The 27,234-nt window shown below is 43.4% G+C and overlaps 1 protein-coding gene and 1 pseudogene across 1 annotated transcript; both read left to right on the top strand.

The window, feature by feature from the left end:
• Positions 1-1,981: 1,981 nt before the first annotated feature.
• LOC117554811 lies at positions 1,982-11,536 on the top strand. Its single transcript, XM_034229347.1, has 2 exons — positions 1,982-2,109; positions 9,141-11,536. The coding sequence occupies exon 2, from the start codon at positions 9,225-9,227 to the stop codon at positions 11,193-11,195; it is 1,971 nt and encodes a 656-aa protein (XP_034085238.1). The 5' UTR covers positions 1,982-2,109; positions 9,141-9,224; the 3' UTR covers positions 11,196-11,536.
• A 3,077-nt stretch (positions 11,537-14,613) lies between these two features.
• Positions 14,614-19,383, top strand: LOC117554816 (annotated as a pseudogene).
• The last annotated feature ends 7,851 nt before the right edge of the window (positions 19,384-27,234 follow it).

The following is a 27,234-nucleotide window of genomic DNA, read 5'->3' as shown; positions in this document are numbered from 1 at the left end:
TATACAAGGTCACAAAGATATCTTAACATACCAGCAATACCATTTAAGAATGGATTATTAAAGCAATATAATCTTATTTTCTTCTTACACCTATAGCGCTCACCCTGAACAGTGTGCTTCTTGTTTACATGTTCCCCTGCACTCAGAGGCAGGACATAAAAACACTTTTTTATTTTTCTCAGGTCATTTACTTTTGGTGAGATAATTAAAGTTTAGTTCATTTTACCCTGTCTATGGACTGATTCATTATTAGTTGTTACAAAACATACACAAGACGGCGGGACAAACCAATATAGACCCCCATACAAACAATCAGACAAACAAAACATGAACTCTTAATAAACACCAGCGCGACAGCAAAGCTCTTCAGCTCAATTTAGTCCGGATTTTAGAGATCTTAGAGGGGGTGGGGAATTCTCTCCAGTGCGGCGTCTTCTCACGCCTCACCCTTGCATACAAGTGATTTATCGGTGCCTGAAAGCCGTCCAAGAACGATAACTAGCTTATCCTCTTGCGACAACCACTAGGCTATTTGTTTCTAGTGGCGCTGTGCCCCCCCGATCGGAGCCCACAGACTTTTTCCCTGCCCTTTCTCTCCAAACAACAGCTCAGTTGACTGTAGTCCGTACGACCAGCCTATATCTACTCGCCATCGAGTTCACCTCAAGGTGAAACACAGTTTGCCTATGCTTGCTTGCCACTACACACCTCTGATCAATTAGCCTATAATTTTATGTATGCACTCCTGACCGCTACCTGCTCCAGAGAGCCGTAGCGCATCGGGTGATGCACGCACTTCGCGCTGGCCCGTCTAACCATGAGAAAAACGGTCCTAAACAACGAGTGCTTTTAGACCGTCCCGTTTGAAGGACGGCGGTGCCGTGAGTTAAAACCTATAGGCAATAAGCTGTGACTTTCTCCCTCTCAGCCTGCACTGCTCCAGCCCCACACACACACGGTGAGGTTTCTTTTACACACACACACAAGGCTGCAGCTGGAGCCGTGTTTTTACAGAGAGGTGATAGCAGCAAATATCTTTGGCTGCTTATTTTCAACTGCTGTGCTTAGCCACTAAGACCCTCAAAATCCGGCGATTTGTCCAATACAAATCTTTTACATTGCTTTCAATTCACACAGAAGCTCCACTTCACTGATGCCCTTTCCTTAAGGTATCTCTAACCATGAGCTGTGTATGCCTGTATGGCACTTCCGTCCCGAGCAGCATACACAGAGGAAATAAGCCAGGACTGAGTCCCCAGACACTGATTCCCTGGGTTTATCATCCCCAAATGTTCATTAACCAAAAGGAAACGCAGCCGATCAGTTTCACAGGTAATTTTAGGATACCGTCAATCACAGATTCTGATAAGGCAATGTCCAAAGTAGATTTGAAAATCACACTTACCACAATCTGAAGATCTGTTGGCATCCTGCCGACAACGCCAATTTGTAAAGGAAACTTCTGTGTATCTATGCAGTGGGAGTCACCGACTCAGGAAGGAGACACGGGAAGAGCAGTAGCTTTGATGTCAAACACATGATGGTTTATTTGGAGTTAACGGCCGGAGGATTCACATCACAAGTCCAAGAGTCAGAGGTTCTGACTTCACGGTAGAGTTGCCACGTCAATTCTGGAGAGCCTCTCTCTTGCCAGCCCATCTAACTGGTTTCGCAGAGAGTAAACAACATATTTGAGGAGATAGCCTAAACAGTGTGGGAACACAGAGCTACTTGCCTCGGACACTTATGACCTCGAAGATTTTACCTTGGAGTCCACAAATACAGAGAAGGAAGTGTCCCAGTGTACCCACAACACAGACCATCTGTATCCCAGTATTGACCGGTCACAGAATGGGAACAATAACATTATTGGCTAAGCCGCCTGTGTCCTTAAAGAAGGTAAACAGACATCGAGGTTTGTCCTGTATGTTACTAATTGGCGTCTTATGATAATTATTTCCACAACACTTTCTCCAATAAAACTCTTCAGTGCTTTTGGCTAACAACGGTTCCAGACTCCTTCATTCTACCTCAACATTGCAACAACAGAAGTTTACCTTCACATTTTGGCGTCTACGAACAGGATACCGAGATTTCTTCAGAAGGCTGGTAAGTGCTTTTTTTCAAATCTATTTGAACAACTGCCTTACCAGACTCTGTGATTGACGGTATCAAAATTATCTGTGAAACTGCGCGAGTGCAATTTGTTTTGGTCTCTCCACTGTACATTTGAAGGCTTAATCATAACCTGAGGAATCGGTGTCAAAAGGGGATTTTATCTTGGCCGGTTCTTCCTGTGAATGCTGCTGGGGCAAGTGCCAACAAAAGCAAGCACAGCTCATGTATAAACAATAAGAATATTTGGGGCTAATAAATAACCTCGGAACATCGACTTTTAACGATTTCCGCTGTGTGTGGTTTCTAGAATTAAATTACTGGACAATCACACACTGCAAATATTCGGAGAGACCTTAAGGAAAGCATCAGCAAGGTGGAACCTCTGTTTAAAAAAAAAAGCAATGTGAGGATTTGTAATTGAAACAAATTGCCGAATTCTGGAGATTTCAACGGGTTTAAATCAGACCAATCCGTTTTCGGGTGTCTGCTCAGGCCTGCAGGAGGGAGGGCGAATTCCCTTCCCCCGTGTGGTGAGCGGCACACGAGTAATGTTTAAGAACACAGACTTGTATTTTCTGTTAATCACACCATAAGCTCAAGAACTAAATTGAGCTATTAAATGGGAAGGGTCGTGGCAGAATATTACGTTCACACTGTGTTTAATAAACTAACGGATTATTGAATTGGCTGTTGTTTAAACAAAAAAAACAAACAAAAAAAAAGCACTGAATTAATTAAAACAATCGCTGCTCTCGGTCGGTTGAGCAGTTTTACCACTACATTTGCATAGTGGTTTTGATTGAGAATAAGGTAGTTTATTGCTCATCAATAGATTGAATATGGCTGAGAAGAGCCCATATTAAACAGATATTTCAGTGCTCCCGTTGACGTTTTCCGTAATTCTCGGACTAAATTAAACTGGATGATTTTTTGGCCAGGGCACTGATTTTGTTGCGAGTACATGTTTGTTTGTCTAATTGCAGTGTTTGTTTTATTGTACTAACCGTTAAACATGGGTAATACTGCCTCCACAAACGATTCAGTTGGTAAGAGGAAAGCCATTTCACGCACAAAGACACTTAAAAAAAACCCGATTGCAGAAAACCCACTACACGCATTTGTTTTCTCCAAACATGCCGTCTGGAATTGTCGGAAGAACTTTGGATTGGTCTAAAGTTATGCTGTTTACATCGTTACTTTGCGAACACTCACAACAGATTAATCAGAAAGGATTGATTCGATTTGATTGGCCTCTGACAGGTAGTTTTGATATGGCCGTGTTGTGGCAAGCATTTAAAACTGGTGGAAGATTAATTCAAATTGTTCATGGGATCAAGGATACATGACAGAATGTGTGAAAGCCTGGATGACTTTGCAGAAAAGCGGGGTTATGAAGAAGGAAAAATGCAAAATCTGTTGGCAGCGAGCGAGGCTCCATTGAGCTCAAGGCGCTTATTGATAAAGTTTCTCAATGTGCAAAAAGTTTTCATTTGCTTAGCCTAGAGGCTGCTTTTGATGTGAGATCAGAAAACATGTCCAGATTCAGGGAAAGACACGGTGAGAATGTTCCAGACATTGCAAAATCCATAATTTATGATTGGATTAAAAGACAAGGTAAAACTCCAACCCCATCTCAGCTCATTTGTATTTTGACAGACGCAGGGCTGTTGGACGGAGAGCAGGCTGTATCTCTCTGTACGAAGATAATTCCCGCGACAGAACTCTCAAATCCCGTTGCGAGAAACTCCGATGATGATCTGTTAATAACAGCTGCAGCTATCAAGAATGAAAATAAATTGAGATATCAGATAGGACAACATGGAGAATTAGAATCGGCACACGCCGAGCAGAGGGCAGCAGCGGGGGAGGGGAATGTTTCACATGGCAGTCCGCGATTGACCCCCACTCCTCGCACTCAGCCACTCCTTTTACGAGATTACCCAGGTTCACCGTACGGCAGCAGTTTTCCAAATAATGTCCAGCGTAAAATGTACACGACAAAGCAAACATCTCAGGATAATAATTCTGAAGAAAGTGTGACTGCCCCGAAAATTCTGATAGGAGATGTTCCAGTTTGCAAACCCTGGACACCCGCTGAGGTCATTGATGTCACTAACCACGCTCCCAGTCCCACTAAAAGTCCAGATGAGTATCTGTCATGGTTGACTAATATTTGTTCAGTTTATAACTGTTTGGTTCATGATGTTAAACAGCTGATAATCTTAACATACAAGGCAGATTGGCCCACGTGCAGAGACGAGTTTAAATTTCCTGAGTGTACAGCCGCAGGGGACTGGCCCACGACACAGACGCGAGACATGTGGATACAAAACGTCGCCGCATTGGCTATCAGAGCATGCGCTAAAACTCACACAGATTTCTCACAAGTGACGGCATGTGTACAAGACCCAGCGGAAAATGTCCCAGAATTTATCCAGCGTTTCATGACAGTGTGGGATAATAATGCGGGAATTAAAAGAGACGGTAATGATTTGTTTGCCATACAGACCTTGTTACATAATTTAATCCCAGAAACGGCTCAGGCCTACATGATGTCGACTCCCGAATGGCAAATTAAATCTTGGAAAGCGACTATCGCCACAATGCGTGCGTTGCATAGGAGCCAAATATTTCTTACTCCCAGAATTTCACAACTGCTTCAACAATTGCCTCAAAACACCCAGGCTTATCAAACGCAGGGACAAAACCACACACAGCAGTATCAAAATCAGGGGAGATCACAGGATTATCATAATAAGAGCAGACAGCAGCAGAACAAAAATCCCAAAAAGTTGATGCCATGTCATGTTTGCGGAGAAACCGATCACTGGGCAGGACAATGTGGTAAGCGGTGGGGGGTCCAGCAGCACACACAGCCCCCCCTCACCCAGCCCCCCCTTCTCCCAGCCCGCACCTCCCCCCAACCTTCCCCAGCAGTCCGGACATCTGGCATTAATGCAGTCTCCACGTTATGACGGACAGAACCAGGGGCAGAACGCTCAACAAAGTGGATTTAATAGAAGATAGGGGTGCCAGGAAGATATAGGGTCAGAATCACAGCATTTACCCATTCAAGCAACAACAATTCGCCTTTCCAATAACCCGCGTGAAGATCCAATTATGCCCGTTGATTTTAGTGGTACGGCTGTAGATATTTTGATTGACAGCGGAGCCACCTTGTCTGCCGTGCGTACTAAGGAGAAAGTGTGTGAAGCAACCAATACATTTGTCACAACCATCGGTGTTGCTGGAATTTCTATGTCCGAACCCATTTCAGAGAACACTAATGTTTCAATTAATGGATCAAACGTGGAACACTCTTTCATTATTTCAGATGGAAGTCCTATTAATTTAATGGGCAGGGACTTACTATGTAAATTACAGGCAACAATACATTGCACTTCAGACGGATTGTTTTTGACAATTCCTGACAGTAAGGTCTATCAGGCTGTCCAATTCATTCAATCATCGCGAGACAACCTTTATTGTTGGTCATTTCCAGATTTCAATATGATTTCTGTTTTCTCCACAACAGGGATTCAGAAGATTGCTAGCATTTCTCCGGTTTGTGCGTCTTTAATGTCTCTTATGCGACCTGTGTTGAATTGTCATTGCACAGCAGCCTTTAATCCGTCAGATGACTACGCGCAATAAGTAAGAGGTTTTTGCAACAAATCAGATCGGTTGACAAGTGAACAATATTTGTTCATTTCCCGACAAGGATGTGTTTTACCCATCAGACTCACAACACCCCAGCAGCTTCTCCAAGTTGAAGAAAGCCTCCCCTACATAACGGTGGCTGTTACGCCAGGCAGTAACCCAAAAGAGGTGGGGGCCATGGCAGCCCGCTGCCAGGCCCAGCTAGAAGCCTCACTTTTTTCACACACACACACACACACGCCTAACGTAATTAACTTTGGAGGGGAGCATTTCCTGCTGCGTCTCGCGGAGCCAATTGCTCTTCCACAATGCACTTTCCTTCATTTACAACCAAACCCCCCCCACAGAGTATGGCCCCCCCCTCAGATTTTTCAGAAGTACCGGCTGCATTATGGGCAAAACACAAGAACCATGTTGGTTTTGTTGCCTCAGCGCCTCCACATCGAGTAACACTTAAAGCCAACGCCAGATTTCCAGCTATCAGACAGTACAATTTGCCCCATAGAGCCATTTTGGGGATTGAAGGAGTAATCCAATCTTTGCTTGATCAGGGCGTGTTAATTTACACGACTAGTCCCTGTAATACTCCAATTCTACCCATACCTAAACACAATCGCCCTGATGAGTGGCGCTTTGTCCAAGATTTGCAAGCTATTAATGCTATTGTCATTCCGACAGCTCCAATTGTGCCGGACACCAATTCGATTTTAGCTTCTCTGCCCCCGGACTCTAAGTACTACACAGTGATTGATTTATGTTCAGCATTTTTCTCTGTTCCTCTGCATCCAGACAGCCAGTATCTGTTTGCATTTACTTTTAAAGGTAAACAAATCACATACACGCGCCTCCCACAGGGGTTTGTTGAGTCGCCTACTGTGTACGCAGCAGCTGTGAGGAGAGATCTGGACACTTTGGTCCTGACAGGAGGTAGTACCTTGCTTCAGTACGCAGATGACCTGTTGTTAGCTTCTGCCAATAAAGACGCCTGTCGCATCGACTCCATTCTGCTCATGAAAAGACTTTCTGAATGCGGACACAGAGCATCCCTGGCCAAGTTGCAATACTGCCAGACTGAGGTCACGTATTTGGGTCACATTCTGAGGGATGGACACCGTCTCCTCTCGCCAGCAAGGATTTGTCTGTTGAACAAAGTACCACCACCTCGCACAAAGAAGGACATGCTTTCCTTCTTGGGCATGGCAAATTATTGCAGACACTGGATTTTTGAGTATGCTGCGATGGATTCTGTCCTGCGTGCTGCCACTCTGCAGGCTGCCCCTAACATTGTTCAGTGGTCTGAGGACATGCACACTGCCTTTCAGGACTTAAAGCAGGCCCTCACATCTGCTCCTGCCCTGGGGCTCCCTGACTACCATCAGCCGTTTCACCTGCACGTCCATGAGAAAGGGGGCTTTGCAACGGGCATCTTGGTGCAGAAGCATGGCTCTAATTTCCGGCCTGTTGCATACTACTCATCTCGACTCTCCCCTGTGGTGCTTGGTATGCCTTCATGCCTGCGGGCTGTGGCCGCAGTGGCGATAGTGGTAAAACAATCCTCTCCCATTGTACTGGCCAGTGACTGTGTAGTACATGTCCCACATGCAGTTTTGCATATTCTGAACACCTCTGCTACTCAGCATATGACGGCAGCAAGGCGATCTGGTTATGAAGCTGTAATTCTTTCAAGTCCACACATCACTCTTAAACGTTCCCCCCCCCTAAACCCAGCTACACTGGTGCCAATTCCAGATTTTGAAATAACACATGACTGCGTCACAACGATTGACATGTCTTCCTCCCCCAGAGCTGATATGTTGCAAACCCCTATCCCTAATTCAGATATGATTCTGTACACAGACGGGTCTGCGAGCAGGCCGTCTGACACAGTACACTTAGCAGGCTACGCTGTTGTGAATGACTGGGAAGTTTTAGAAAGCCGAGCCTTGCCAAATGGCACGTCAGCTCAGGCTGCAGAGTTGTATGCTCTGCTCAGGGCGTGTATTTTGGCTGAAGGTAGAGTTGCAACCATTTTCACAGACTCCAGGTATGCATTTGGTGTGTGCCATGATTTTGGTGTCTTGTGGAAAATGCGCGGTTTCTTAACATCGGCTGGTAAGCCTATTCAACATCATGCGTTAGTAGCTGAGCTATTAGACGCTATCCTGCTCCCTGCACAGCTAGCAGTAGTTAAATGTGCTGCTCACACAAATTCTAATGATCCTATTTCGCGTGGAAATGCGTTAGCCGACACCGCGGCTAAACAAGCAGCAGTTTCCTCCTCTTCTATGGTGCTCCAATGCCCCTCGACACAACCCGCAGAAACCATTTGTTTGCCTTCCTTTAATGATGTCGCGGACATGCAAGCCCGCGCTGATGTTAGGGAGAAAGATTTATGGCTAAGACGAGGTTGTACACTTGACGCTGAGTCCAGCTTGTGGCTCCACCCAGACGGCCGGATGGTCTGTCCCCGTTCATTCCTCCATGTTTTGGCACATGTTGCACATGGCAAATCACATGTAGGAAAAAGGAGGGATGAATGGGATTATAAAGTCACAATGGTTTGCTCCAGGCATTACACTAGCTACACAGACCCTTGTAGATAGATGCATGATATGCCAGCAGACAAGAAGAAGAAAAGGTCCAGTTCAGCATGAACATTTACCGCCCCCCTCGGGGCCCTTTGTAAATATGCAAATTGACTTTTCGCACATGCCACCATGCCAAGGATTCAAATATCTTTTGGTAATAGTGTGCCAGTTCTCCAAATGGGTAGAGGCCTACCCTACCAGAAAAGAAGACGCCAGAACAGTTGTAAAGTGTCTTCTCAAAGATGTTGTCCCTAGATTTGGTGTTCCAGCAGGGATTAACAGTGACAGAGGTCCAGCATTCATTTCTAAGATAACCCAGAGTCTAGCTACAGTGTTAGGGTTCAAATGGCAATTGCATGTTCCCTATCATCCACAGAGCTCAGGCCAGGTTGAGAGAATGAACTTGACTATAAAGGAAAAACTCACTAAAACAATGTTGACCACAGGACTAAAATGGGTAGACGCGCTGCCGCTAGTTCTGTGCTCAATCAGAAACTCACCAAATGCAACGACAGGGCTTAGCCCACACGAAGTATTGATGGGAAGGCCAATGTTCACAGGATCTAGTCCTCCAGTAATGCCCCACAGACTCACTCTTTTGTGGACAGAGGATTACATGACTAACTATGTCAAATATCTAACTGACATGTTGAGAAAGTTTCACAGGCAGGTGGATGACAGGCTCCCCCAGCCTGGTGAGGAGCCCACCCACCCTTTTCAGATTGGTGATAATGTACTAATCAAATCGCTTGAAAAAGATTATTTGTCTCCCAGGTGGAAAGGTCCTTTCCAGGTATTAATAGTGACCAGAACAGCCCTGAGAGTACAAGGTAGAGCGGAGTGGATTCACGCTTCAAGATGTCGTCTCTCTCCTCTACCGGATGCTGGCGTGTGAAGGCAGTCACCATCATCGGCATTCTGGGTTTACTGTACCTGGCCAAGAACGCCCTGCTAGATGAAGCTGTGACAATCCCAACGACAGGTGGCGAGGGACCTCGCCCATCTGAGGGAGAAAATAAGGTGCTCTTATCTAAGAGCGCAGACGACTTGACCCCTCAGGGTCCAGACCCTGAGGGCAAAACAACACCAACGGGCAAAGAAGTGCCTAGCGACAAGGACAGGTTGTATCCAAACACCACACAGACACTCAGTATGGTGCAAGAGACACAAAGAGAGAGAAAAGGAGGGAGAATAAGGAGGATTGTCTCCCTCCCTGATCATAAGTCAGAGACTATTGCCGTTAACTGCCCAAGTTCAATATGTGACTCATCTAACTGTATTATTGTGTTTCCTGTGTTCTCAGTTTACTCAACATGGGAGTTATATCCAGAAAACCAGTACTCTTGGTTCAGGGTCGCACCAGAGGGGGTAAGGATGGTTCTTAACACCATCGAAGAAATGCCCCCAGAACTGTGGTGTAGCACGATAGAACGGTTCGAGGCACTGATAAGGAAGGAGGTAAAATGTACAGTGCGGAAGCCAGATTACCGCATTCCCAATCTAGGTGATACTGCATGCACAGTTACTGGACCAAATAGCAAAACAAATGTTCCATCTACTCCACTTAAACAATCAGGAGGCGAGGTAGATTCTTCAAAAAAGGCCTTAATTACTCCTTATAAACAAACTAAAACTAATTCTGCAGTAAGTTTAATGTTAGACTATGCACATGAACGTAATGTTAGCAACTGTTGGTTGTGCCAAAATATGCCAGAATCAATGCATTCTCCTATGTTTAGCCCAATTCCTTTCACAAAAGCTGATTACGGTTTAGTAAACTGGAATGACATAGCATCTAGAATTAGCGATGAGGCTGGGGATTATTACACTCCTTCCTACCCAATAGACTCTGAAAAACCTTTACAGTACAAGGGCTTAGTCTCTCTCATTGTTGATACAGTAAATAAAGATTACCTGCCTGACGGTTTCAAACGGTTGATGTTTTTTAAATTAATATATATGAAGAAATACGTTAACCTAGCTTTTGAATATAGATTCCAGTTAGCTCTAGCTCAGACTAATTGTTCAGCTAACTTTACAAGTCCAACATGTACAATGCAACCACACACACCCGCTTTGTTAGTGGAAGCGTTGGTAACAGTGGTGCCCTGGTTCGGCTCTAGGACAGTGGACTCCATTGAGGTTAAAATACATGACTGTACGCAGCCAATACCCTTAGGCAAGCCCCCTACACGTGACTGCTCAGTATATGTCCCCCCAATTGTTGTACATGAATGGAAGAATGTGTCCATCTGTTTCCAGAATGCAGTAGGATCTCACACCTCTCCTGATGTGGGACACAGCGACTGTAATGCCATAGTGAGAGTACATATAGCCAGAATTCCCCTCCCACAGAGAGTTTACTTAGTTTGTGGGGATCGCGCGTACGGCTGTGTGCCATATGATGTTTTTTATGGTACCTGTTATCTAGCCTACCTAATCCCTTTAATCCGTAAAGTAGAGGCTACTGAGATTGCAGCAATACTTCCCTCTCTACAAAGGAACAGCAGGTCAATTACCAAGGGACAACAGATAGCTAGCCTATTCTTGCCTTGGTACGGTATTTATGTTACTCAGCAGGAAATTGTCGCATTGTCTAAAGTGGTAGAACATCATTTAAATGTATCCAACACAGCGATGTTAGCTGAACACAAAGAATTGCAGGAAGTTAGGACAGTAGCACTACAGAATCGTATGGCGCTTGACCTCCTCTTAGCTGCCCAAGGAGGAACATGCAAGGTGATAGGAAGTGAGTGCTGTTCTTTCATATCTGATGCCACACCTGAAGTTATGGACATGGCTCATGATACTGCCAGGGGAATAAAATAATTGCATGAAACTCATGGGTTTACATTTGGGGAATTAAGTGGAACTTTTGGATCTTGGGGAGCGGGGCTGGTTAAATTTGTTGTTACTGTTTCAGTGTTTATCTTGGTTGTGCTAATCCTAGTGATCTGTTTGATCACTGTGGTTAAATTAGCCATACGAAGGGTTGCCAAGACTGCCCTCCAGGCCCCACAAAGGCTAGTTGGACATTCAACTGTACAGGACACAATATTAATGTACAATGCCGAGCTTCCGGACCCCTGGGTCTCCATCGTGATCTCCGACCCGTGGGTACCTCCATTCAACGATTGAGATGTTGTTTAAAGTTGATATTCTGAATAAAGAACAGATGTTTTGATAATTGATTACAGTTGATACACTGGATTAAAGGACAAATGTCTGATTTTTCCTTTGCAGGTTGTGATACAAATAAAATGTCTGATTTTCCTTTTCAGATTTTGAACAAGTGTATTTGAATGAAATAAATGTATTACTAAGTGCCTTACTCTTGAATAAAGCGTAATGAAGTAAACGTAAAGTAATGTTAAGATTGAGGACACTGTAACTTTACAGTTTACAGATTGATCGATTCATCACTGCGAATTTATACCTTAAACTAGGAACCTTAGCTGGATCTCTCATGATTCTGATGTATACCTCAATTGGATTTCTCATAATCCTAAATTATACCTCAATTGATTTCTTATAATCCTAATTGTGTTTTTTAATAAGTAATTGCCTTAAAGTAAATCTTTAAGATGTAAGCTGATTTAGAATCTGTGTTTGATGAATGAGATTAACTGAGTGATAAATGATAAAAGATCTTATTTTTGAAACATATATTTTGCTATAATATTTTGTACCCCATGTGTTTATTATTGTACCTTTTGACAAAAATGCCAAGCACTGAAGAGAGATGATTTTTATTATGATTGACTGTGTTCAATCATGGTGATTGAAGTGTTTTTCAATCTTGTTCTATTTTTAATGTAATGAATGTATCTGAGCCCACCCAACTCTGAGGACGCCTATTAATTTTAAGTATTGACTGAAATATTATTAGACTAATGTTAATTGGTTATCAATAGATTGATAAAAGAGTGAATCTGTAAGAGAATATTTTAATCTGATCTGTTTATAGAATCTCTTATTGTTCCTTAGAGTCTGTGATACTGCAAACATCTGCTTGTAGTCACTCAAAGACCCCCTCTGTAGGTTGAGGTCACAGGTCAAACGCTTCTCCTATGTCCGAGGGTTGACCTGGCAGCATCTCTTGAGACAAGCAGATCATTGTCTTGCATCGGCTCTTGATTATACGCGGGCTTTCTGGAAGCCCGCCTCTCCTCGTGTTGGTTAGATGTTTTGTGTCTTTTGGTTCAGAGATCGCTGGTGGAGCACTGGACATGTGTGAAACTAAGATGATCTCCCGGCCGTATTGTCTGTACTTTCTCCAATAAAACTCTTCAGTGCTTTTGGCTAACAACGGTTCCAGACTCCTTCATTCTACCTCAACATTGCAACAACAGAAGTTTACCTTCACAATCAGGAAATTAGACACACCAGGGAAACTAACGACAGACATGAAAACACAGGGAAAGAGACCAGACAATATACAGGGAGGAAAACATGACAAGGAGAACGGAAAAACACCCCACACCTAGACATAGAAACGTGACATGACATAATAATCCTGACAGAACCCCCCCCCTCAAGGGACGGATACTAGACGTCCCTAAACAAAAATAAATAAATCCAAAACGTCCAGCAGGGTGGGTGGAGGGGGTCCGGAGGACGGGCCTTGACTGACAGCCCAGGGCACGGCAGAGGACCAGCAAGGGGTCTCGGGCGGACGGCCCGGGGGTTAAGGCAGAGAGACCATGGATGGGGTCTCGGGTGGACAGCCCGGGGGCAAGGCAGAGTTCAAAAAGGGGAACTCGGGCGGACGGCCCGGGGGCAAGACAGAGTTCGAGGAGGGGTGAAGACCACAAGCGGGCAAACTCAGGGGACCGGGCTCGAGGGCGAAGACCGGACAGCTCCGGAGGCCGGGCAGGGGCAGGAGACGAGGTGCTGGAGTCGGCCGGTACGCCGACAGGACACGGGGAGCTGGCGTCGGCCGAAGACGAGGGGCCTGGAGTCTAAACCATGGCTGCTGGGGCCAGGACTGAGGCTGGAACCATGGCTGCTGGGGCCGGAACCATGGCTGCTGGTGCTGGAACCATGGCTGCTGGGGCCTGTACTGGAGCCGGAACCATGGCTGTTGGGTGCGGAGCGGAAGCCTGGACCCTGGCTGTGTAAGCCAGGTAATGGAGTATGGAAGCAAAGCTGCGTGGGCCGGTACTGGAGCATGGAGGCATGGCTGCTGGGGCCTGTTACTGGGGCAGGAGCCATGGCTCTTGGGGCTCGGGCTGCTAGCTTGGCTTTGCGACTCCTTCTCTTAGCAGCCGCCTGAAGGCTCCGTGGACCTCCATAAGCCAGACCAGACCCCAAGAAAGGGTCAGAACATGAAGACTGGCACTCAGGGCTGCGTGAGAAAACCTTAAGCCACTCGGGCAACAAGCTCCAGAGCCAGGGCTTGCGAGCAACCTCCTGACGTGCCTCCTTCAACGCACGCCTCTCTACCCCGTCTAGATGAGGCGCCTTTCCACGTATAAAAAATGTACTCCAGAGAGTATCCAAGATGTTCCGCCTGTAGCATCAAAAGGGCTGAGTCTGCTGGGTCCATAATGGTCAGTTTGTTCCGTTACGATCTCAGGCACTTAGGATGTTGGACCCAATTGCAGACAGGGAGACAGAGGTAAAGTATTGTAAGATACTTTATTTTTCCATGACTGGCAAAAATGAACAAAAAGGTAACCACCAAAACTCTAGTCGAGATGACAAAAAACAGAGAACAAAAAATGAAGGCGCTCACGCAGTGAGGAGTCAAAAACCTTTCATGAGTACCAGGAGCATAGACCTTACCATGACAATAGACAAGACAAACTGACACTGAACACTGGGAGACAGGGGAATTTAAACACAGGGTAACTAGACCACAGGTGGGAACAATCAGGGTTGGACACTGACACTGATGAGCACCGGAGACACACATGGAGTAACAGGTGAAAACAATCAGGAAATTAGACACACCAGGGAAACTAACGACAGACATGAAAACACAGGGAAAAGAGACCAGACAATATACAGGGAGAAAAACATGACAAGGAGAACGGAAAAACACCCACGCCTAGACATAGAAACGTGACATGACATAATAATCCTGACAATCTGATTTTAGGTGTCAACGAAGACTGTGGATCTGGCTGACTGTCAGCGTAGATGGCCTACTGATGATCTGGCTGTGCATCCGCAAAGATGGCATGGTGAATGCTTTCTTCTAGGAAGAACGTCCTGCAAATGGCAAGGTGAGACATGTTGAGACATGGCCGAAGGATGTCAGGCTTACTGGTCAACAGGTCGACTGAAGGCTCAGAAATACAAGATCAGTCAGAAATTAGGTGGGCTAGCTGGCTCAGGGAAGGCAAGGCAGAAGGCATGGTCCGAATGGCTACCGAGGCCATCAGCTTCCGCTACTGCCCATTTTCTCTCCACCTATGCTGCCAAACCAGAAACATCTACCATCTCATCTGCCATCCCTGCCAAACACCAGACTGATCGTCAAGATCAGCAGTTGGCCATCTCCAAGATCTACCTGATCTTCAGGAAAGCCTTCTTGCATGATGACTTCAAGATAAACATAATCTGGGGCTGTGCTTTCAAGAAACTGCCACCTGAAAAATGTTTACTTAATGAAAAAATCCGGGGTCCTGTTTCCAAAAACTGCATATAACTCTGGATGATCATTTAGAAAAGTCATTGGAAACCTTTCACACAAAAAAGCAAGCTGGAGACTGTGTGCTGAGTCCATGTTTGGTCAAATTATTCTGTCACAAAGGAAATTAAAAGGAAAAGACCCATTAGATCAGATATGCAGCAGCTGGAAAACTCATCAGAGGCCTAGAAAGAGAACCGCTTCAAGCAGAGATACCCCACCTATTCCTTAAGTTGTCAATTAATTATACTGTATGGTCCACAGTGTCAAAAGCTGCACTGATATTCATCGGTGTGCCGAACAGAATAATCTCCTGTATCACCATCAATCAATATATCATTGGAGACTCTGGCTTTAACTATAAAAGGCAACTTGGAAATAGGCCATGGATTTTGGGTTAGAGAAGTTTCAAGATAGGATCTTTTGAAAAGTGACTGAATAATAGTGGGTTTCTTTGCAGATAAATGTCAAATATCAAGTGCCACAACATTCACCCCAGTAAGTTTGGTAAGGCAAATAACCCTTTTACGTTTGGCGCCCTCCTTCCTTTGCCCCCAAGTCCACAGAGATAAAACATCAATGTTCCATTATTCTTTCCCAAGTTCTCCAAAATATATAAATACAAGTGCCCAATTTAAATTTGCATTGGGGTTCATGTGATGCACTGAATTGTTTTGGCTCACTCAACAAGATGTCATCCACACAGAGGTGGCCGGAGCAGGGATGGGCACTCTACATCGTTGCTGGTGGCATCTTTCTCTCAGGCTGAGGAGCCAGTTTGCACACAGAGAGGGGACCCTGAGATCCCTCAGCTGTTTAGGATGGGGACATAATGTTGGGGGAATCTTCTCTTTCCACAGCAGCTGGAAGAACAGAAGGGATTCTACATGGACAAACCACTGCCACTGCAATTGCACCAGGTAACAGTATACCATATCAATTTTGCTTCAAATTTTGAAAGGGTATAACATTAAATATTTAAATGAGATATACTCCTATGTGTTTGGATTTTATCATCAAATACTTCCTTGTACTGTGCCACTCTTTCTACTGCATGGAATTTCTTTAACTAATTATTATTAACTGTTTGCCATCAAGCTTTGGATTTTCAGAGGGTTCCAGTTGCCCAGGCTATGCTATTTGCCGTAGAGGAGATTAATAACAGCACAGACCTATTGCCTGGCATCTCTCTGGCTATAGGATCTATGATTCCTGTGGCTCAATTGCCAAAAGTGTGAGGGTTGCATTGGCCTTTGCAAATGGAATGCAGTTGTATCACAACCCTCTGAAGTACCATGTACAAGACCTGCCCAAGTGCAGGCCATTATGGGAGAAACTTCTTCCCTCTCCCTGCATGGCTATGGCTACTGCCATCGGACCCTTTCATATTCCAATGGTGGGTAAGATTGTTGGATATTATAATATTCAACTCTTGCAACTATGTATAACAAAAGGGATTGTAGTTGGCTGAATAACTACTTATATTCTGAATCTTTACTTGGGATATAACTTGTTTTTTTCTTTTAGATCAGCCACTTTGCTACTTGTGCCTGTCTCAGTGATAAATCCAAGTACCCATCCTTCCTCAGAACAATACCCAGTGACTACTACCAGAGCAGAGCCCTGGCACAGCTGGTTAAGCATTTTGGTTGGACTTGGGTTGGAGCTATTAGAACAAATGATGATTATGGAAACAACGGTATGGCCACATTCACAGAAACGGCCCAGCAGCTTGGCATCTGTCTTGAGTACTCTGTGTCCTTCTTTAGAACCGATCCACCAGACAAAATACAAAAGATAATTGACATTATCAAGGCTTCCACTTCCAAGGTGATCATTGCTTTCCTCTCCACATGGATTTGGATGTGATACTACTTAATCTTTCTCACCACAACTTGACTGGGTACCAGTGGGTAGGCTCTGAGGCTGGATCTTTGATTCACAAATTGCAGCCGTGGATAAGCATCACATTCTAGACGGTGCTATAGGCCTGTCCATCCCCGAAGCACATGTCAGTGGCATGAGGGAGTTCATGTTGGATGTGAGGCCGCTCAATGTATCTAGTAATGAAATGTTTACAACGTTTTATGAGACGTTATTTAGTTGTAATTCAAGCAGTCAAAGTCTTCATCAAGAAATCAGAAAGAATGTACTGGACGTGAAGATTTGACTGAAGTGCAAAACAGCTTCACCGATATGTCTCTGATGCCTATCTTTAACAATGTCTATAAAGGAGTGTATGCTGCGGCCCACGCACTTCATTTTATCCTCAGCTGTAAAAAACATGTAACACCAAGGTGCAGCTAGATCCATTTACGGTGAGTTGAACACCAATGTTACTGAAGTTTTTACATTAACTCACATCAACAAGGAACATGTTTACAATAACGTAAATTAAACTTTTGCTGTCTCTCATGCTGTTAAAAACTTGGACCACAACACATTCTTCAAATTATGTTCTGCATTGACGGATATTTGTTTTTCAGATTTTACAGCACATAAGAACTATTCAGTTTAAAACAAAGGAAGGAGAAGAGGTTTACTTCAATGAAAATGGAGACCCAGCAGCAAAGTATGAAATTATAAATTGGAAGCCAAGAGAAAATGATTGTGGAGTTTGTCACAGTTGGCCTTTATGATGCATCTTTACCTGCAAACAAACAGCTACATCTGCAAAATGAGTCTATAACTTGGACACAGAACTCCCAACAGGTAAAATACCTAAGATCACTGTCGTTGCTAATTACAGTCTTTTTGTTTCATTATAAATATGAAATTGACACTGTTAGTCATGCACGTCATAATGTATGGTTTTTAAATAGAAATATGCAAAGGCAACACAGTAATCAAAGGGAAGGCCGATCTTTTCTTTCTTCTCATAGTCGATTTGATCCCACAGGTGCCTGTGTCAGTTTGCAGTGAAAAATGTCTTCCAGGAACTCGCAAGGTTCTCCAAAAAGGAATGCCTGTCTGCTGCTATGACTGTATATAAGATGTGCAGAGGGAGACATCAGCAACATTACAGGTGTAGTTACATAAATGCAAGACAAAACATGTATGTTCATTTTAAGAAATTGCAGTGGGTTTTTGGGGGATTTCAAAACCATGCAGTCCTTTAAGAAGAAAAAAACACAATATCGTTACATAACAAATAATTGCAAATGATACAGATACTGAGACAGAATTCTGAAGTCAGCTATATAAATATATGCAAAAGTCTTCCTAAGGATTAATGCATTATGTCAAAGCACCAATGTAAAATAAATGTTTCTACTTCAAGTCTAAAATAAATAATTTCATTATTCATAGAATTCATAGAAATCCCTGGGAAGAACTTGTGATTGTACAAATAAGCAAAACATGTATATACTTATTGTGCTGTACTGTCTTGTATGCTTGAAAATATGCAACGTAGGGACAAATACAAAATTAAAAAATAATATACATAATGTTTACCACATTTTTATTTCTTCAGATTCTGTCACCTGTGTGCGGTGTCACCCTGAGTTCTGGTCAAATGAAAGAAGAGATGCCTGTGTAAAGAAGGAGGCAGAGTTTCTGTCATATGAAGAGATTATGGGAGCGCTGCTCACTGCAGCATCCTTATTTGGACATGCATCACAGCTGTTGTGGCATTCATTTTCTTCAGATACAGGAAAACTCCAATGTCAGGGCTAACAACTCTGAGCTGAGCTTCCTGCTGCTCTTCTCCTTGACTCTGTGTTTCCTGTGTTCTCTGACCTTCATCGGTCGGCCCTCAGATTTGTCCTGCATGCTGCGACACACAGCATTCGGCATCACCTTTGTCCTCTGTATCTCTTGTGTTCTGGGGAAAACTATAGTGGTGCTAATGGCCTTCAGGGCTACACTTCCAGGCAGTAATATGATGAAGTGGTTTGGGCCTGCCCAGCAGAAACTAACTGTTCTGGGTTTCACTCTAATACAAGTAATGATATGTATCCTCTGGTTAACAATTTCTCCTCCTTTTCCTTTTAAGAATTTTAAAGACTTCAAAGACAAAATAATCTTAGAGTGTGCTTTGGGCTCAGCTTTGGGCTTTTGGTCTGTACTTGGGTACATAGGACTACTGGCCATTTTATGTTTCATTCTTGCTTTTCTGGCTCGGAAACTGCCTGATAACTTTAATGAAGCCAAGTTTATCACCTTTAGCATGCTGATATTCTGCGCTGTATGGATCACTTTCATCCCAGCGTATGTAAGCTCTCCTGGAAAGTTTAGTGTTGCTGTAGAGATATTTGCTATTCTGTCCTCCAGTTTTGGACTGCTCTTTTGTATTTTCATCCCAAATGTTATATCATCTTACTAAACCCAGAGAGGAATACAAAAAAATATATAATGGGAAAGGGAGCCCTAAAATAATTATGGAACCCTACAATTATATTTGTTTATTTTAGTGTTTCCAACTGTGTGTTATTTTTACTGTGTAAAGTAGCATATTGAGATGACTCCTTTTATTAGAATGCAATGTACCAGCATTTCATACCCAATATCTATATATGCCAGCAAATACAAAAAGAATAATGTATATGCAGACCCCAAAATACCAATCTCCTATGTGATGCAGATTAATTGCCAGGAAATTGTTATTCAAAATTAATAATTTCAACATTTGACTAAATTACATTTAATCTCGTCTCCTGAGACTTATTTTCAAGCAGGACAATTCCCCTTCTTGTTATTGATGGTGTATAAAGGGGTGTCATGAGCTCTCAAGCAGATAGGCGCGACCCTGAAGAGCACAGCCATGCCCTAACTGAGGCCGCTCCTTTTTGGTTTCTGCTAATGGGGCAGAGGGACTCTGTGTTCCGACTGCAAGACTCAGCACAACCCCGCCTGATCTGTTCCTAGATGGTGACCTCTTGTTATTGGAGGCATTTTTTCATTCTGCACGAGGCCAGGATACGTATATTAAACACATTTTCAGACAATTCCAGGAGTACGGAAATGTTAAAAAGTATGTATTGTCAGGCTATTTTCAACGTGGTATGTTCATTGTACTGTATTTGAGACAAACGTATTATTTTGGTTCTATCTTCACAACACCCTAGCTTCAATTTTTGAGAATTCAAATGTTCTCAAGCATTGATTTTTGCTATCAATGAGATCAAAAAATCCTGCCATGCTACCCTAATGTTTAAACTTGGCTACAGGAAACTTCCCTCAGGCCTGTTTCATCATGATAACCATAATTATGCCCCTGGAGGGATTTGACCATGATGTTGACCTTCGATAAAAAACGTTCTACCCCTGAAGTAAAGAAAGAAAGACTCATAATTTAAGTTTATTGCTTTATGTTTTTTAAAACCTTTTGAAGCAATTAAGTTAGATGTCAAATCTAAGGACCATACTGTTAGGCTTTGACAGGAACTTCACAATGAGATACAAGTGAAAATAAAAGTGATAGAACATTTACCAACGTTATAGTTTCACAATGTGTGCATGTCAGTGGCGAACCGTGTCTATCACAACTGGACCCTTCTGTAGATACAAACACACCCTCTGCCGCCGCGCCCCCCCGCCGTCTATAATGTCCGTCTTTTCACCTGAATTGTCGTCTTGAAATGGTTACTCACAACAATTCCGCAAACAACATCATTTTCACCTGTTGCAACTTGCCATTTCAACGTTTAATAAACAATAAAACGTGCATATGAATTGCTTCGTGGCATTTATCTAGATCCTCTTTCTCGAGCCAGTGAACTACCGGCCTTCTAGAAAACCCTGGAACCGAGGAAAACTTTGAGAAAAATCTCCTTAGCCTTCTTACAGTGCAGACGCGTTTCTGCTTGCTCTGCCTCTGCTTACTTTTTTATGGCTGTTTTTCTATTTTTTCTTTTTTCTGAAATCTTTCGAACAGCGCTCCCTGGACATAACTTATCACTGGGACAGTTATTCTTCGTAAATAGACGGAGGGTTTCAGCCATATTTCAATATTTTTACGACCAACCTCAGTCTTACAGTGGCGTGGCCTAGCAACAGCTAAAGCCTGGTACCGCATGCTATTTAGCTCAGCTAGTTAGCAGCAAAATGCCTCCGTTCTCTACAGATGACTTCCACAAACTTCTACAGAAGATGGCCGTGTTGGAAATGAAAATGCAACGGCCTTGGAAGTTAACGTGGAAGTGAATGGACTTGGTTGGAATGACACCACTTTACCAGTGTTGCAAAATAATGGACAAAGGCATGCTAACTCAAAGCTAGTTAGCAGCTACAAGGATTCCAATGAACAGGGGGGCTGTGTACGGGTAATTTAAAATCTAACAGGTTATAAATCTACAAGTGTAGTCCTCCCTGGAACTCTATGGGTGCAAGGCCGAAGAGTAAATCATTTCCATGGGATTTGGGAGGACGAACAACAGGCAGAGCCCAGCGCTCTGAAAACTGTGATGCGACCGATGGCCTGCATTGTTATCACCCAGGAAGAGCGCCTCTTCAACCCCCTATTCATACTAGGAAACAGCCGTGGACAGCTGCTAAAGGAGAACTCACAAAACAATCCTCCTAAACCACCAAGTGGTGCCAATCCAGTAAACAGATACGCTCCGCTGAGCGAGAACCGGAGATCTGATGGCCTGGATAACCTGTCCTCTTCACACAGCAGGGTAAGGACCAATAGCTACTCCAAAAGTAACAGGCTAGAGGGAAAGCTAACGACTGGACCTGAAACTCTGATTGGGGTGACTCTGCTGTAAGAGATGTAAAAAGTCTATTGTAGTAAGAACAACACCAAAGTACTCTGTTTTCCCAAGTATGTGGTCTCTGACTTGGCTGAGAATGATCCTGCATATTGGGGCTGAACATCAGACTGTAAAAAATGTTGGTACTGCACATTGGAACAAATGATGTTGTGAAACAACAGTCAGAAGTGCTGAAAAAGACTTTAAATGTCTGTTGGAAACTGTCAGCTCTCTAAATGCTAGAGGTGTTCATCAGTGGCCTCTACCGCCAGTTCAGAAGAGGAGGGAGAGATTCAGCAGATTGTTTTGCCACTGAACACGTGGCTTTTCAACTGTCTGTACTGACCATTCTGTCCTATTTTATGACAACTTTAACTTTTTCTGAGACCGTAGACATCTTTTTAAGGCAATGGAGTTTGCCTGAACAAGTCAGGAGGTTAAATTGTTTATCTCTAACATATTCAACTGCCTGCGTCATCAATCTGTTCCCTCTGCCAAGGACAAGCAACAAGAGGAATCAAACAAGAGAAAGACAAACAACATCGCTCAGAAAACTTGAAAATCTATCATGCATCCGCCTGAGGAATGTCTTGATTATGGGAGACAAATGGAGGAGTCTCCACCGCCCTGTCACCCCCCCTATCACCTCTGAGGATACTCTTCCTTCACCCCACAGCTCTCTCTACTCTCCGTTCACCCTTTCACCCTCGCCCACCCTCTGGAGATCGCTGAACACATGAAGGAGGTACAGAGGGTTGGCAACCGATTCCTTCCTGGAGTTCAATAACCAAACTAGGGCGATACGCAGGGCTGCAGCATGTTCTTACCCCCCGCTCCTAACGACGGCCATCAAATCACTGAAGCAGAGACGCGCACCACCTCCCCCCGTCTCCGTCACCGTGCCTACGTCAACAACCTCCCTCCCCCTGGACGCGCACCCAAACACCCCCCCCTCACCATGCCTACCACAAATCATCCGGACCAAACGTCCTCCCCCCCTTCAAGACTGCTGTCTCCGAAGCCTGATAAGGAGTGTGTGTGTAAAAAACGCAAACACTGTCTGATAAGTGCTGGGTCCAGGCTCAAGGGCGTATGGCACTCTCAACTCTTTCCGGACATGCCGGGGCCCTGCCTGCCTGTAGCTTTGCCAATATCTGTGTTGATAGGTACTAGATTAAGAGTCGTGGTGAATCAGCTTAGACACAGGAAGCACTCAAAAGTGTGTGTGAGTTTATCAATTTAGAAGTTGATTCCATGTCAGCCCCAGCTTGTTACAAAAAACCTGACTGATGTGTGTTCAACAAACTTAAACTAGCTTTATTAAATGTCAGGTCTTTGCGCAGGTAAAACATTTTTAATCAATGATTTTATCACTGAGAACAATCTTCGATTTTTATGTTTTTAACGGAAACATGGATTGAACAAAATAACAGTGCAGCTGTTCTTATCGAATCAACCCTCCCAACTGTAGTTTATGAGTCAGGAAAGAATGCATAAGAAAGGGGGTGGAGTTGCTATTCTGTTCAATGATTCCCTTCAATGCAGGAAGACATCGTATGGAAAACTTTGATTATTTGAATATGTGGCCCTTCGGCTGAAATGCTCCTCTCGAGCTCGTTCCTAAATATCTATAGACCACCCAAATACTGTGCAAGCTTTTTTGATGACTTTACTGAACTGCTGTCTATAGTGTGTATTGACTTTGACCGTCTAGTCATTGTTGGTGATTTTAACATCCATGTTGACAACCCCCAGGACAGAGGGGCTAAAGAAACTGTTTTGTGTTCTTGATAACTATGGACTGACAGAGCATGTGACGGGCCCACGCACAATAAGGGGCACACTATGGACTTAATTATCTCAAAGGGTCTGAATATCTCGAGGTTGTGGTGACTGATGTTGCACTCTCTGATCATTCCTGTGTTTTCTTTGAGAGCCCTATTTCTGTTCACAAATATTTTCAAAAACAGGTAACCACAAAGCGATATTTAACTGAAAACACTAGGGAAATGTTTACTCAGAATTTTTTTTCCACACTTGCCCCTGCTAACATCTCAGTAAATGAGCTAGTAGATCATTTTAATTCAAAAATTAAAAATGTTATAGATGCCATTGCTCAAACTAGGGTAAAGGAAGTGACTGTGAAGAAAATATCCTGGAGGAAAGGCCAGAGCCGTGAGGTGGCGAAAAAACAAATCTCCAGGTGCACTTTGAAATCTATAAAGAGAGACTAGGCCTTTATAATTTGGAATTGAAATTTGCCCGACAGTCTTTCTTCTCTGATTCATTGCCAAAAACAAACAACGCACGTGCCTTGTTCGCTACCGTCGACCAGACTAACTACCCCCAGTGTCAGTAGCCTCTGAATTTCTATCCACCAGGGCGTGCAATGATTTTGCTCCTTCTTCATGACAAAATTCAGAAAATCAGACAAGCAGTCAGTGCTCTGCATCAGGAACAGCAAATGTTTTGTCTCTGTGTCCACCTAATATCAATTCAGACATCATGACACAATTCCATAAGATTAATGATAAAAACCTAGAGGACATTATACAACTTCTGAAATCCTCCTTGTGCCTTGATATTATTCCAACAGGGTTTTTCAAAAATGTTTTCCTTGCATGGCCTCAGATCTACTTCATATAGTAAACAAGTCTCTTCACTCAGGTGTTTTTCCACAGGCCCTGAAAATGCAGTCATTAAACCGCTCTTAAAAAAGCATAATCTAGACGCTTCAGTAAATGAACAATTACAGGCCCATATCAAACCTCCCATTTCTAGGTAAAATCATTGAAAAAGTAGTCTTTCAACAGTTGAGTAATTTCTTGCATTTAAATAGCTGTTGGATGTGTTCCAGTCAAGATTTCGTCCAAACCACAGCACTGAGACTGCTCTTGCAAAGGTCTTCAATGACATCCACTTAAACACAGACAGTGGCAGAACTTCAGTGTTAGTATATTAGATCTCAGTGCTGCGTTTGACACTGTTGACCACAACATATTACTAGACCGACTGGAAAAACTGGGTGGGACTTTCGGAAACAGTTCTGAATTGGTTTGAATTTATTAAAGGACAGAAACAACTTTGTTTCTATAGGTAAATACACATCTGAGTTGACAAATATGACATGTGGGGTTCCTCAAGGCTCCATCTTGGGGCCTCTTCTCTTTAACATCTACATGCTGGCTCAGATAATGAAAAACAACAAAATAAGTTACCATAGCTATGCGGGATGACACACATTTACATAACCATTTCACCAGGAGACTATTCTCCAGTTAAAACACTGAGTAAGTTCATTGAACAAATCAATGACTGAATGTGTCAGAACTTTCTCCAATTAAACAAAGACAAAACTGAGGTAATGGTCTTTGGAGCCAAGGCAGATTGTATAAAAGTTAGCGCTGAGCTTCAGCCTGCAATGTTCAAAACAACAGATAAAGCCAGAAATCTAGGTGTAGTCATGGACTCTGACCTGAGTTTCAACAGTCACATTAAAACAATGACTAAATCAGCCTATTATCACCTAAAGAACATATCTAGGATTAAAAGACTAATGTCACAGCAGGATTTGGAAAAACTTGTCCATGCTTTTATCTTCTTAGACTGGACTACTGTAATGGTCGTTCACAGGTCTCACTAAAAATCTATTAGAAAGCTTCAGCTGATTCAGAACGCCGCTGCTCGAGTCCTCACTAACACTAAGAAAGTGGATCACATCACTCCTGTTCTGAAGTTTACACTGGCTTCCTGTGTGTCAAAGAATAGATTTCAAAAATACTGCTGCTGGTTTATAAAGCACTGAATAGTTTAGGCCCAAAATACATTTCTGATCTTCTGCTAAATTATGAACCATCCAGATCTCTAGGTCTTCAGGGATTGGTCAGCTTTCTGTCCCCAGAGTCAGAACTAAACATGGTAAGCAGCGTTCAGTTATTATGCTCCAAATATCTGGAAAAAACTCCCAGAAACTGCAGGTCCGCTACAACTCTTACTACTTTTAAATCCAGGCTGAAGACTTATCTTTTTGTTGCTGCTTTAATTGAAACTGAGCCGTTGTGTTCATCAGTAAAGTGGAACTTCTGTGTGAACTACTCATATCTTAAACTGCACTGTAACTTTTATTCATGTACTTTTTATTCATGTATTTTTTCTTTTAATGTTTCTTTATTATCTTTTACTGTTTTTAAATGCCTTTGTCTGAATGTCTTTCATTTTTGTAAAGCACCTTGAATTGCCTTGTGTTGAAAGGTGCTATAAACTTGCCTTGCCTTGCCTTGCCTTGCCTTGCCTTGCCTTTGCCTTGCCTTGCTTGCCTTGCCTTGCCTTGCCTTGCCTGCCTTGCTTGCCTTGCCTTGCCTTGCCTTGCCTTGCCTTGCCTTGCCTTGCCTTGCCTTGCCTTGCCTGCCTTGCCTTGCCTTGCCTTGCCTTGCCTTGCTTGCCTGAAAGAATATGCCCATTGGCTGCAAATCAATAATGATTGGTTGATCAAACTGTCAATCCAAAGCTACGCTCTCATCAGTGCAACGGACAGGGCATTCTATCAAGGATATTGAATACCTTGGTTGAAGAATATTCTACGCAGAGACCCAGAAAAAATCTGATTGGTTACTTTTTTTTCTAACACAAAACCATGAAATGCGTAGTGCATGGACCGAGAAGGACAAACAAATCAACATAACACTGTAATATTACAGATCAACAACACAAGATACGATTCTAATTTATTCATTTACATACATGTCATTTATATAATTAAATCGATTTTTTGGGTTAAGTGTTCCAGGGTATTCTCTGAATACCTTGAAGGCCCTGACGGTTCGCCATGGTGCATGATATAACAGTATTTCATTTGAAGGAATAAAAAGTGTGCAACCCTCTGACCTTGAATGAATGTTCTTCCTATGTGAGTTGTAAGTGCATTGCAAATTAATAATGCTCTATTTTTTAACTACTGGAGTAGCAGTGCAGGGAACTCTCAGGTAGGCTGACCGATGATTTGAAGAGATGGTCATGTTGATTTTAGGTGTCAATGAAGACTGATCTGGCTGCCTGTCAGTGTAGATGGCCTATGATGATTCTGGCTGTGTATCTGCAAAGATGGCACGTGAATGCTTTCTTTAGGAAGAACGTCCTGCCCAATGGCAGGTGAGACATGGCCGAAGGATGTCAAGCTTACTGGTCACAGGTCGATGAAGGCTCACAGGGTTCAGAAAATACAAGATCAGTCAGAAAGTAGTTGGGCTAGCTGGCTCAGGGAAGGCAAGGCAGAAGGCATGATCGAATGGCTACCGAGGCCATCGGCTTACTCTACTGCACATTTCCTTAGATCAATGTTATGCTTTTTTATTTGCATTTTATTTCTAATCCTTAGTAGATTTCTTAAAAAACAAAATGTTAACTGAAGTTGAAGCTGCCAAACCTAAAACATACCATCCAGGCCCGCCCCTCCCTACACGCAGATCACGCAGACTACGTGGGGCCTCATCTGATGCGCTAAAGCGGCGCAATTAAGTGCGCACAGTTCCGGCGC

Source organism: Gymnodraco acuticeps, unplaced genomic scaffold, assembly GCF_902827175.1.
Source record: "Gymnodraco acuticeps unplaced genomic scaffold, fGymAcu1.1, whole genome shotgun sequence".
Lineage (NCBI taxonomy): Eukaryota > Metazoa > Chordata > Actinopteri > Perciformes > Bathydraconidae > Gymnodraco > Gymnodraco acuticeps.
Note: the sequence above shows the minus strand (reverse complement) of the source record. Positions and strands in the feature narration are given on the sequence as shown.